Raw genomic sequence first — 13,978 nt, 5'->3', positions numbered from 1 at the left:
TGGCTACGGGTGCTTATGGGAGACAATTTCTATGGACTGGAATCTAGAGAATGCTAAAGTGATTCTGGTGTTTTACTGACCTCAGCTGGTCGTTTTCTATCAAGAAAGTTAAATAGAGGCAGTTGAACAGAAAAAAAGTCCCTAAGTGGAAGCTGACAAGTCCTAGGGCTGATCTCCAGAGCCCACAAAATACTTACACATATAAGTATATACTAAAGTATATACAAGCGGTCTCGAATGCTTGACCTAAAAATGGCAGAAGTAAGGTATAAAGCTCTATATGTAAACACATTATTATGTATGCTTTTAAACAATATAAAACAGCTACAAAGCAACAGAGTGCACTTCAAAACCGAGAGAGGACAGGGGATCATTGATGGTTTGAAGTTAAAGCAGATGAAGGAAGAACAGATAACAAAAGATAACAGAAGTAAAAGGAAGATAGAGTTGTGGTTATCATCAATAGATGTCCCATACCTGGAGAGGCTATACAAGGAAGATGTGTTTCATGGAGAGATGCATTAGGATTGATGCAGAAGGACCACGTATAGCAATTGTCCACCAGAATGTTCACCTGGCTATTTTTGTCAGGCCGAGACAGAAGGGCCACACATTACCGTCTTGTACGGATGCAGGGATACCTTAACATAAAGCGATGATTGTTTCCAGTAAGAAATAGGGGAAGGTATTAGCCACAATATATGAGATTTTGAGTCACCACTCCCCTTGTTTTCGGTCACGCGTACCATGGGCAAAAAAGATAGTTATAATGCTGTTCCTGACGAAGGTGGCTGTTAGAAACGGGGTCTTTAGTTGGCAGGGGTATGTACCCTAGTCCAAGTAGGGACCCCCAGTTCCGTCAGGGTGGGCCTCAAAGTACCCTAGACCACCCTCTTGGTAGCTTGGCGCAGAGCAGGTAGGCTTTGCTCAAGAGGCAATGTGCAAAGTACTTGCATAGCACCCACCCACCATAACACAGTGAAACACCACAAACAGACACTACACCAGCTGTTTATAAAAATATAAGATCTTTATCTATACTTCAGGCAAGATCAATAATCACGCGGTGGTGATTTCGCATAAACAGCGCTTCTTCTCCACAGCGCTTTCAGGTCCCAGGCAGCGGCGGTGATTTTCAGGAGTACAGCGCTGCAGGGAAAATTTATAAACAGATTGTTGCTGTACTTTTTGTTCCTTTTTGCTGCATGGTAGTTCCACAACGCTGCAGGGACAGTCCTTGGTGACTTTGCTGTCCTGGTGATCCCAGTGACCAGGGGATCAGTCCTTCTCCTTTTGGAGACACTCTGGAGATGTTCTATACATCCTCTCTTAGCAGGGCAAGATCAGCAGGCAGGAGGGCAGCGCAGCAAGCTGGGGCAGCAGTTCCTTGGAGCAGTCAGTCTCAGCAAAGGTGGCAATCCTCCTGGCGCGGCAGTCTTCACTCCAGCAGAGTTTCCTTGTGGTCCAGCAGTGTAACAAAGATGTGTGGCCAGGACCCTCCCTTTTATACCCTGCAGTCCAGTTACTAGAAGGGGGCAGAAGTCTCTGGAAGGGTCTAGGGGGACAGGGAGTCCTGGGATGTACCTTGCCTTCTCTGACCTGGCTGTCACAGGGACAAAAGGCAGGGCCATTAAGGCTACAGTGGGCAACCAGTCACAGCCCATTCAAGGGGAGAAGGTGTGAATCACCACTCCCACCTCACAGCCCAGGCAGTCTATCAGTAAGCAGAGGGGAGGGGGGAGTCTGCAGTTCTCAGACTAAATGTAGGCAGAGAAATATCTACTTTCTAAAGGGGAGAATTCTAGAGTAGTAGTGCCCAAGCCCCATATATCATTGGAAAGGCTTCCCTGCCCCGATTCTAACAAGATCAAACATGACAGACTTATTAGGTTCCAGTCAGAAATTATCCCAGAAGGGGCTTGTGGCAAATATGCCAGTTTCACAATGTTTTAGGGGAGAGCCCCTGCACCTCAGCACTGTTTAGCAGTGTTGAGGCGCCCAGAGGCCTAAGTCCAACAAAAAGGTACGGTAAAAATGGGAGGCACAAGGGCGAGAAATGTAGGGGGAGACCACCCTAAGGCTGACAGGTCCAACAGTGGCCTTTGCAGTTACAACAAACCGAGATGTCTCATACCTGAAGACGAGCGAGAAGGGCCTGCTTAGGTGCATTTAAAATTAACCACTTCAGGCCAGCACCTCCCAAACAGAAAGCCTATAACCAGAATGGTGCTTTGTTCATCTGCTGTTCAACCACCTGATCAGTGATGCAAATGTTACGCAAGGGAGAGCGATGGAAACCCTGAACAGTAACAGCACAGACCTCACATCAGTGCTGTCTGACCATCAGTGGTTGCTTCTAATGCTGAGGATGTCTTCGTATCAGAGGTAGTTGGTTTAAGATGCAGTAAGAATTTAATCTCAGTACTCGATGGGTGATGCAGACCAACCATGTTCACGTTCAAGAAGAGGCCGCCATAATAATAATAATAATCCACATTTGTAAAGCGCGAACAATGTCCCGTAAGAGTCTCTAGGCGCTGGGGGCCGTCGGGAAGATTAAGCAAGCTGTTTGCCCAGAGTCACATGGTGCTGGACTAATCTGCCGCCCGTGCTGGGGATCGAACCGTGATCCCCAGATTCCGGAGTCAGTCACCCTTGCCATGGCGCCACACCTCTTTCTCCATACATGACAAGACACAACCTGAGCTCACCCCTCCACTTCATAGGGCCTTCTAAAAGGTAGATGAAGTTCAAATCTGCTTTAGTAAGACAAAAGGCCATTGGTGTTCCGTTATCTGTTTATTTTTGCAACAATGTTCTTTCAAATGAAGGGACTACTAGCTCACAGCCTTCACAGCCCACAAACTAGGTAGTTTAGAGTTCCATATGTGTGTGTGTGTGTGTGTGTGTGTAGAGGTAGAGTATAACCAATACTTTGAGCACTCCAACAAAAGGTGACAGTCTAGAGGGATGAAGCTATCTATGGTGCAGCAGATGCAGTTGCACCAGGGCCAGAGAGGTTTAGGTCATAATGCACCCGAATTATGGCTGTATTTTACTATCAAGCCAGTAGGGGGGGCCATCATCCTTGCTTACACCAGGATCCATAGCACCCCTGCAATGACACTTAACCAGAAGCAAAGGGCAGCAAATAGATCCAGCTGAGGCCAGTCAACAGCTGCATTGCATACGACAGGCTCAAATGCTGTGACTGTGACGGAATACCAGCTGTGGTAGTAGCCAGTGGCAGAGCAGAGGAGAATACAAAGGCATTTCAGTAGCGGAAAAATCTGCAGTCAATAAGATGTTATTGGGTTTAAACTGCAACATCATGATCTCAAGTACGTTTTAGAGTATTTTGCTCAACAATATTAAATTTCAGCTGGAAGTGATTTAGAAGAACATCAACATGTGCCTTTTTGTTGGGGTTTTATTGGAGTGAACCCCTATCATCTCTCCTTCTCTTGTTTCCGTTAATTTTACCAACACACTAGACCAGTAAACGTTTTCCATGTGTCTATTTTGTGGTTTTGTATTTTGCTGAAGGTCCTCTGAAACTCTTCTTCACTATTTTGTCGCAGACATATCTTCAGACCACCTCAAACCTCCCATACATTTGTACTGATAAGCTGTTCAGGATCTTCTCCTTCCCCCTTTCCTACCTTTCCTTTATAAGTCACTTTGGGATGTAAGGTGCTTTAGGTCCCGTTGTGAGCACCTTGATTTGTGTGCACGGCCTGGTCACCACCCCTAGTCCTGGGTTATTGTAGATATGATTAATGTTATTCCCCTCCCTTTTATTGTTTTAGTTGTTATTTAACCCCTGTCCTGAAGTTGCCCTCATTGCTTGTGTTCCCCATTTTTAGTTTGACTACCTCCAAGTGGTCCGCCTGATACTTAGAAGGGGACACTGTTGAAAATTGCTTGCGTTTGGGTTAATTGGTGTTTGTTTGACATTTAATTGATGTTGTGTGATATATGTGTTTGTATCTTCCATTGTATAAACGCCTATTTTCTTGTGATATATTGTAAATGATGCCAGATATATTCCATATGATTATTTGATATTTTTGAAGGGGTAATTAAATGTGCCTTTTTCATGAACGATTGTTAGATATATTTTTTCCGTGATACTTTTTTTCATACATATATATATTGTTCAGGATCTTCAGCACACATGAGTCACTTGAACTTCAGTAACGTCAAATCCACATCTGCTCCAGGAGAACATTACCCAACACCCAAGCATGCTCAAATCTTTTCCAGCCAGCTCAGAGTAAGTCACACACTTCACACATTCCTGGGTACTGCGAGGGAATAACATACGAATCAGTAGAGGCAGAAAATACCACCAACAGCACAAAGTTCAGCAACTAAAACACATTACACGAATGTAAAGAGCAGATGCACAGACATAAAATTACAAACATGTAAATTGTTTATGTTGGAACAAAAACGACACATCGTACATATATCACTATTGTTAACACACTCAAAGACTCATAACACATTGTGTGTTGCAAACAAACGAGCACACACAATTGTTGCTGATATCAGGCTGTACAAGGTCTTGCAGCAAACGATGAAGGAGTCAGAATTCAATGCATGCATTCTATGCGATCCCGCTAGAAACGTATATCAAGTGTGTAAACGTTTTTTTAGCTGATGCTTGTTCCCTTATTCTTTTTAATTCAAAGTTTCACTCAACATAGGCAAGGATCTGTGCCTACCCTATGTGGAACTACATTTGTCTGGTTATTAGTATTAAATAAATGATCACATTTAAAGTTTTACATGACCGCAACATCTAAAAAACAAGCATTGGCATAGCCAATAGGTCTTGCCTTTGGGACCTTATAAGTGTTTAGCCATGCAACAGTTGATGTTGTTGCACCAAGTATATTGTGCTGCATAACTAAATACTTATAAGGTCCAAAAAGCGAGACCTATTGGCTATGCCAATGCTTGTTATACTTTTACTGCCTTGGCTGCAAAATAATCGTTACTGCAACCCAGTACCCAACCGAACACTGTTGGATCACTACAGGCGAAATGATAAAGACATTCCGAGACGTCTCGACGCAGTGACGCATGCGGCGTGCCCTCAGTTTAGCGTCATGAGTAGGGCTGTACTGCGCAATGCATGCTCCGCTGACTGCACACCTCTCTATTTATGAACCCATTGGTTGTTTACTTGTCTTTCTGTATGTAGTTTATGGTGTCTAAAATCACGCTGTGTGGAAAGGATTACATGAGTGATGTGTAGTGCTAATGATGGGGACGGTAGAGGTGAGAATAATGCCATAATAATGTCAATTAAAATATTATTATTTTTATTATTGTTACTTCTATCACTGCGCTACTAATAATATTTGTAAACTAGGTTAACAATTATGATAATGAAACTATACTAATACTAAAAATAATAAAAATTAAAAATAGGCGACCATTTTTATAATGATAATCATATGAATAATAACGTGCAACAGCTGACCCTGAATATGCCTAGCTGACAATCCATGTATAGGCTACTGTTTTAGGGGAAAGGTACATCATTCAAGGAGTGGTGCACATAGTTTGTCAATGGAATCTGGACTGCATGTTATGAAGAGCCACAGAGTGGTTAAGCAATATGCAGCATGTTTAATATTTTTAATATTGTGCCAGTACTGCGCACGGTGTTACAACAAACAAATGATGGACAGAATGCTGACAATGCAGACATTCTCCCCCAGTCAAGAGATCTGGGTTAAATCCATCATTCTTTTGCCCACTACACCACCCCAGTTTAGACATGGCCATATGCAAATCAGTCTTGACCCTGTGCCTCATGGGAACAGTCCAGCCCGAACTGCCAAGCCATGTCTTCCCTGGACCGGAATCAAGCATCCTAGGACCGGTTTCTGGCTATAACCCGTCATCAGCCAGGATAGCTTGACTCCAGTGGAGTAGTGAGCACGGGTCCCACGTCTGGGAATACCCATCCCACTTAGGGCGAAAAGCGTTACAACAAACAAATGATGGACGGAATGCTGACAATGCAGACATTCTCCCCCAGTACTGCGCACGGTGCCCCGTCTGCTTCTCCTAGGAGTACAGGCAAATGTAGCAGATCGATTCCTTACCCAAGACTGCGTCTCCAATTGCGTCTTGTCCACAGCTTATTAGCACTTGGACATGGACAGCCGTCAAGAAAGTCAATGCGACAGTGAGCAGGCAAAGTGAAAGTGACCAAGCCTTCGTCTCCAATTGCATCTTGTCCACAACTTATTAGCACGTAGACATGGACAGCCGCCAAGAAAGTGAAAGCGACCGCGAACAGGCAAAGTGAAAGCGACCGCGAGCAGGCAAATGTAAACAAGCGCGCGCGGCCGCGCGAATTGAAGACAGATGGCCCCTGCGCACCGCTGCTCGCTCCCGCAAGGTGGATGCTGCCACAAGCACGAGTGTTTGAAAAGTGCAGCCCAATTCCAAAATGTCATCTTCTAGAGCAGCACTTGCGCACTGCGCTAGGCTCAACTTAATGAGGTAGGGACACATACTCCTACGACTACTTGGTGTAAATCTTCACCCAGAGTTGCTAAATTGCGTTTAGGTGGAGGTTTACATCAGGCAGTAAGCATTAATCTACATGTGTGAGTGATCTTCGATTTACCTTTGTAAATAGGGCCCACTACAGAGAAATTGAAAATGAATCTGAATAAAAAGGAAATCAGCCTGAGTGAGATGAATAAGGTTAATAAAACAAACTATAATCAGTCAATATAAAGTAGAATGGAAAGAGAGAAACTGTAAGGAGGAAGAGCAGCATTGAGATACACACATCAGTTAAGTTGAGAAGAAAATGAGAGTTTGCTTTGAAACTATTTGCAGCTAAAGTGGGAACGTAGTGAATGTTCTTAATAGTAAATAAGCAAATATGACAACTGTAGAGCCATGCATTTGCTTTCTTTCCAAAATATAGCCACATCAATTGCACACCTTTTACAATGTCTCTTCTGCCTTAATAGTTGTGTTCTACCACTTCTTGGTTTTTGTCTAGATCACCAGCTCAATTTTCAAGAATACACATCCACAGTAATGAGATAAACGGTTATATGTTAAACAGACGAAAATAATTCAATGTGGAAAAAATGGTTCTGATTAATTTATTTCGTTCAACCATTCTTGACAAATGTTTCTTTTCGAATAGCTTTCAGCAGACAGATGAACCTATCTTGCTAATAGCCATTCTTTTGTTTCTTCAAGTTTAAATTTCATATTGTTGCTTTTAGGGACAGGGGGAGTCATCTCTTAACCTCCTACCCTTTTTTTTCAGAATCCTGTCATGCCACTTGTAATCCCCTTCTCACTTTACTCAATACTTTTTCTAACTCCTTTCTCCCAATTTACTCATGTTTATCACAAACCCTTTCCTTCTGCTCCCAATATACTCTGATTTTACATATCCTGTACTTCCACTCCCTTTGTACTCAATTTTTCAAACCCCCTTATTTTCCCTCCAGCTTTACTCACTTTTTTGAAAACTCTTATGCCTTCCCCGCTTTACTCACTTTTTCAAGCCCCTTACTTTTTCTCCCACTTTACTCCCTTTTTAACAGCCCCCATCTCCTCCTCCTGCTTAACTTCGTTTTAAAAAAAACCTTACTCTCTCTACAGCTTTACTCTCTTATTCTAAATCCACTCACCCTCTTGTATTCTCCCATGTTTTTGGCAAACCCCACACTCACTCTCCGCTGTATTCTTTAGAGAAAACACCTACTCCCCTGCTGCTGTACTCCCATTTATTTTTACAGCCTCCTGACTCCCACTCCTGCTTTATTCATTTTTTAACAAACCCCTTATCCCTCTTTAGGCTGCACCTTTCCTAAATACCCACCCTCTTCCCTTCTTATCTCTATGGCACAGTGTTTCCCATACTGAGGGTCGTGATCCTTTGGTGGGTCACGAACCGGTTATGAGTGGTTCGCAAAGTCAAAGCAATAAATAAAGATGCCTTTAAATTCTGTATTTATCTTGTCACATTTGCTTTACTTAAAGGAAAAAGGTCAAATGTCAGACTATATATCCTGACAAATTGCTGCTTATTTTTTAACATTGGGCTTGGTGTTTACAAACTCCTCTCACCTTGAAGTCAGAGAAAGAACGGTAGAGTGAATTATGTGACAATCTTGCTGGAGTGCACACAACAAAATGTTAATGCCTCTAAATGGCATCACAAAAAAGCAACTGCTGTTGTCTATATATCCCTGGGGATATCTAGACTGTCAGAAGGAAGGAAGAAAAGCGAGTGAAAGTGGTCCTGCACAGTTTGCTTCCCATCCAAACAATCTTCGGTGCTGGGATATCCAAAGATATTGGAGAAGACGCCTCACTCACTTACCGTGACATGCTTCATCATAGGCATCTTTCCACTCCCAGGTAAGATGATACTACCTGGGCGGACTCAAGCAAAGTTGTTATGGGAGTTCTTATATAAAGCATAAACTGGCCATGCAGGGAACCAAATGAGTGATGTTAAAAATACCTCCAGGTACACCCAAACAGTACGTTTATTCGGTGGGTACCTGGGGTATAGGATAAAAACGTGAACTAAATGGGGTTGTGTCTGAATTTATTGATTCATTTATACCCTCTTCAGAGTGCCAACATGTTTTGGCCCAAATGTGAGCCCACATGAGTTTGGGGCCAATAATAAAAACGTTAGTTATTATCGTGTTTGTCTTCCTTTTTACACTGCTCGCAGAGCAGTGAGTTGACGCTCCTCCGCCTTAGTGGAAGAACCACCACTGACTAGTATAGCTGCAGGAACTCAGTGTGTGGAGGTGCCATGACTCATTAGAAGTGAATATTTGAAATAAGGATATCAGCATGTATGAGTTATGCCATTTTGTTTTTTCATTTATAATATTTGTAAGTGCTGGTGTCTTACTTATAATCAGGATGCAAGGACTTAAGTAAACCCTACCGTCTCATTGAAAGTCATTGTATGGTGCAATGTGTGAGATGGTAAACAGTGATTCATTTATGTTAGTAATACTGCCCTATGGCAATAATGTGCAATTTGTTAATATGTTAATAAGTGGGTTAATAAGCGATTTTTTAATTATCTCCTGTCAAACAACATGCTTTATTGTGTCCCATTAATTTTCAATGGCACGAAAATATTATTCATACAGCACTTAAGCATGTTCCAACTTCATGTATGGACATACTGATCTGAGCTCTAACTTACTTCAGTGAATATATTTTCTTGTTTTACGTATAACCATCATTGATTCTTACTACATCTTTGCATTACAACTCTTAATAATAATAATTGGCCATTTTTGCAGCTTATTTATGCATGGATTCCGTGATAATCGATTCTCATGGAGAAATCCTCTTTGTTGCACCTAAAGAGAAGGGTAAGCTTTTTTCACCTACTACTTTATTGCCATCTTTTTCTATCTGAAAACAAAGTTTTATACAGTGTTTTATGTTTCAGGTGACAATGACACATTGTGTGTGCCTCCTGAATTTGGAGAACAAGGATTTGTCACAGAAAAGGTAATAAAGTTTTTCATGTTCACATTCTGAATCCATATTGTTTGCTTTGTCTACAAAATGGTACATTATATTTTCAAGAAAATACCTGTAAATAGCTATGGGCCTAGTAATTTTGTGATCACAAATCATGCGATTTGCAAAAGCTTCTGATTGCAAAATACATTTTTTGTATGTTTGAAACAGCAGTGGCTCCTCCGCTATAGCGGAGGAGCATCGCCTTCCCCCGCCAGCTACCTCAAAACAGCATGAAAGGAAAAATAAAACAATAACAAACAGGTTTTATTATTGTTTTATTTTTCCTGTCAAGTCAATGGGGGTGGGGCGTTGGGGGACGACAGTCGCAGGAGGAGTGATACTGCACTGAGATCATTGCGCATGATGGTCTGGCCGGCCGTCTCAGGCAGGCCAAACCATCATGCGCACATAAGCTGTCTCCAACCCATCTGCGTTGCTGGGTTGGAGACAGCAGGCACAGGCTCCCAGTCTCCCTGGGAGCGCAAATCATTGGCGCTCAGGCCAGTCCTGATGCTGGTCTCTTGACATGAGAGCAGCATTAGACTTGGCTGCGGTGGAGTCTGGGACCCTCTGCCTGCGAGAAGAGGAAAAAAAGAGCGCGACACGGCCTGCTGCAGGTAAAGTTTTATTTTTTATTTGTTTTAAGAACAATGGAATTTATGTCAAATAGTATCAAACATGTTGGCACCTCTTTATGTTGATAAAAAGCTTATTTTTCCTACTAGCCACTCGTGGCGAACTAATTTCTGAAAGACATTCATTTGGGTGTAAGGATATAAAATCATGCTGTTATGTAGTAAAGTGAAAGAAAGCAATCACTTAATGTTTTCTGAGGCTCAAAGCCCAAATGAACAGATTCCAAATATATACCTCTCAGAGTTCAGTGACTTCATCACAAGACCACATTTTATTATAGAAATACCAAAATGGATTGTTACAGCCCTAGCAGGTATCCCTTTTCATAAGGCCCCACTTAAACATGAGCTGTAGTGTGCAATATTGTCTGAAGGTTAGTATCCGCTAAGTTAACCATCTTAAGACAATATTGTTGTACTTAAGTATTGGTATTTCCTAAGTTAAATGAATGTTGATATCCAAAGACTCTGAGAAGTTTGCAATAACAACAGAATGTCAATCTCAGTTCTGTTAAGAGTAGGCCTAAGTTTTCAAGCATTATTTCTTTTATCTAAACATAAATGAGGATCGTGTCTCTTTAATATAATAGCACTTAAAATTACGAATAATTATACTATTCAAAATAGAAATATAGCTACAAATGCTGAGTTTGAACCATCATCTTGCCTTATTAAATCAGAGATAATTCTATATAGTCCTTGTTAAACACACAATTAAACAGTTTAAAATTAAATAAAAAAAATAAAATGTAATACTTCTAAATCGATATAAATTAAATTCAGTGTGAATATGTATGTCTCACCCAAGTTTTCAGATAGAGGGTTTGACCATTCTGAGTAATGAGAAAATATATTGAAAAGTAGTCTGAGGAAATAGCGATTTGTCATTGCTAATCAGACATGCAACATTCCTTGCATTCATGAATAATAAATAAGAACCTTAAAATAAAATATTTCCATTTACAATGTTACAATGAGAAAAGAGATGGAACATAGCTAGTGTCATCAAGTTTGTCTTTAATAGTAGCCAACCATTGAAAATGTTGATCTAAAGAGAAAGCTCACTGTTATAAAGGCTACAAAGACAGGGCTGGGAAACAAAAGGCTTCCTGTTTGGGATCCAATTTCACAAAATGTTTAGAAAATTACACATTTTCCTAACTCCCTATAAGAATTCACAAAAGTCCTTACAGGCATCAGAGTTGTCTTTTCTCTCCACTGATAAGATTTACAAGAACAACTAGACAATATCTTTGAAAGTGAACACAATTTAAATATGCATATCTGCCTCTAAATATCAGTTTAGTCTACATTTCACAATCAAATTGTTAAAAAATGGATATGTGTCATTGCAATGTTAGTTTATATATATACATGTAAATGAGGAAAGTATTTTGTAAAATGAAAATGGGTGGAAAGGGGTGTTTCTCATTCACATGTTTTGGTCTACTGAAATGGTTATGAGTATACTTTTTCTCAACAGGCATGTGTTTATGGTGTTGCAGCAATTTTGTGGACAGCAGCTAAATGCAATTGCCCAATTCAAGAAAAGCTGACATTACCTAAGAAATTGAAGAGACTTCTGTTAAGCATGGCAAAAAGAAATTATGAAGAACGACCTTCTTTAGATGATGCCCTTAAGGTGAAGCATTACAATATACAGTTTGTGTTTTGTACACTAATACTTTCAGCATGAGAACAAAATATACATAAGCATCAGCCATAAAACCTTTTCACTTCTAGAAACATTTTCACAACATCTGTAATGGTTCATAGACTCAAGCCAATCATTTTCTGTGTATGTCATACTTTCATTATGAACTGTTGAAATGTAGGTGCAATTTGGAGTCCCCATCAAGTCAGATCTTGCCCTTTCTTGATACATAATAATAATCTGAATGAAATAAGAGCTACGACTTTATATATTATACAATTCTACATAATTCACTGCTCCTATGGCTCCTAAGTACACCTATGTACCTTTGTACATTTTAGGCTACTTGTTTTGATTCCTTCTGCAGAATACTGAAATGTTATTCTTACACTAGACACATGGGTATTCATAATTCTCTGCTACAAGCTTTGCCTATATGAACCTCTTTGTAACAATGGACAACAAAGGATCACTTGTTACCAGACCCAACATAGATGTACCTCAATACTACTTTACCACCCAAAAATATTTTGTCATACCTGGATATTCTATTTATTTGCTTTGGTTGTATAATTTCTTTATGCACAGGTTGTGAACTGGATTGACTTAAGGCACTGTATATGTTTGGGATCAAAGATTATTTTGGGAATGGAGTGATTAACCACCAATAGTTGGTTTCAAGAGCTGCAAGAAGGGGCTCCTCAAGATTTTCAGGTGATGAGGGCCTACTTGGGGAAGTTTATTCACACAGCCCACTATTGAATAGTCAGAATTTTCTCCCATAAAATTGCTTCTGCATTGGGAATAAACTCACAAATGTGTGGGTGCTCACCTAATTTTGCATTATGGCCCAACTCAAAAGGACTTCTGGACGTGTAAAACCATTCAAGTGGCTTACCAGTGATTAGTGACTGCAACAGCATGCGAGTCTTGGAGCCAGTTATGTATGTGCAGTATATCTATAAGCAGATGTGTTAATTCTGTGTTATCCTCCCAATTGATGTGCTAGTCATACTTTTCAAGGAAATACAAAATGCCAGGTGCTCATCCTTTGTTTTTGCATGTATGCATGGCTGATAGCCATGCTTGCGAATTGTGAACTTGAAAGGTAGCATGAGTAATGGTGCCACATGTGATGTATGCCAAGCACCTGCAGCAGAAATAAACCTAATATACAAACACGGTGGCCATGTTTAAAAGGGTAAACTCTGATATTTTATGTATAATCTCATCAAGTGATCATCATGGCGACCACAGTGACTGTGTGTTTAACTCAAGTGATTGTAAACAATTTGCCACTTGTGAAATAATGGTTTATCCAACCTGGTTATTTTAGATTAAAAAAATATATCGGAACTTAGTGAACACAACATGTATGTGAGAAATAGACCGGAGAGTGATGAGTCATAAATATGGTGGTCATCTTTAAACAGAAAAATCATATCCTAAGACTCTTCTGGAAATTTCATAGTGAATCGTCAACAGTACCTATATATAGTCAACCAAACTGGCCTATGGTGGTGTTATCTATGCTCTAAACATGTTATTACATAACATTCAATTGAGAAACCAAAGTTACATAGTGAAATGCATGGGGCTCCACAGTGATCCTACTTAACCCGGCTTATTGAAATTGTTAATCATCTAAAAAACATGAAATCTTTATTCGATCATTGAGACCCTTCGGTTGGATTATGTCCAGTGTCTATATCCAATAAGTTTCTCTTTAGAGCAATTTTCTTCTAGTATCCCATTCAGGATTATTCTCAACCTGTTCAAAGCTGAAGTAAAACTAGCTAATTGTCATAAGGAGAGATTGAAGATTTGAAGTCAGTAGTTTGAGTTGTGTGACAATATGTTTTCGAATTGTGTTTTTTTTGTGTAGAAGTTAAGATTGGCAAATGGCAATGGAGGAGTATTGAGAGGAATGTTGTAGAGCATGTTCGTAATATGGGCAGTTTATAGTATAGCCTGGTTCAGGACGCTCTGATGTTTTTTGAGTCATGCCTCACCAGCTTTAGGTATATGTTATTGGAGCACTATGCCAATATTGGAAGTGACCTCTGAGTCAGTTTATTGCTCATACTTGGTTGGCTTTCTCATCTGTCTTGTTTGCTTCTTATTT

The 13,978-nt window shown here is 40.4% G+C and overlaps 1 protein-coding gene across 1 annotated transcript in view; it reads left to right on the top strand.

Annotated features, from left to right (window-relative positions):
* KNDC1 (kinase non-catalytic C-lobe domain containing 1) overlaps positions 1-13,978 on the top strand; it is a 575,645-nt gene that overhangs the window by 206,117 nt on the left and 355,550 nt on the right. Inside the window, exons 8-10 of the mRNA XM_085606188.1 lie at positions 9,336-9,407; positions 9,488-9,549; positions 11,683-11,841. Of these exons, the coding sequence (XP_085462314.1) occupies positions 9,336-9,407; positions 9,488-9,549; positions 11,683-11,841 (293 nt within the window). The remainder of the gene's footprint in view (positions 1-9,335; positions 9,408-9,487; positions 9,550-11,682; positions 11,842-13,978) is intronic.

This window comes from Triturus cristatus, chromosome 1_2 (genome assembly GCF_964204655.1).
Source record: "Triturus cristatus chromosome 1_2, aTriCri1.1, whole genome shotgun sequence".
Taxonomy (NCBI): Eukaryota; Metazoa; Chordata; class Amphibia; order Caudata; family Salamandridae; genus Triturus; species Triturus cristatus.
Note: the sequence above shows the minus strand (reverse complement) of the source record. Positions and strands in the feature narration are given on the sequence as shown.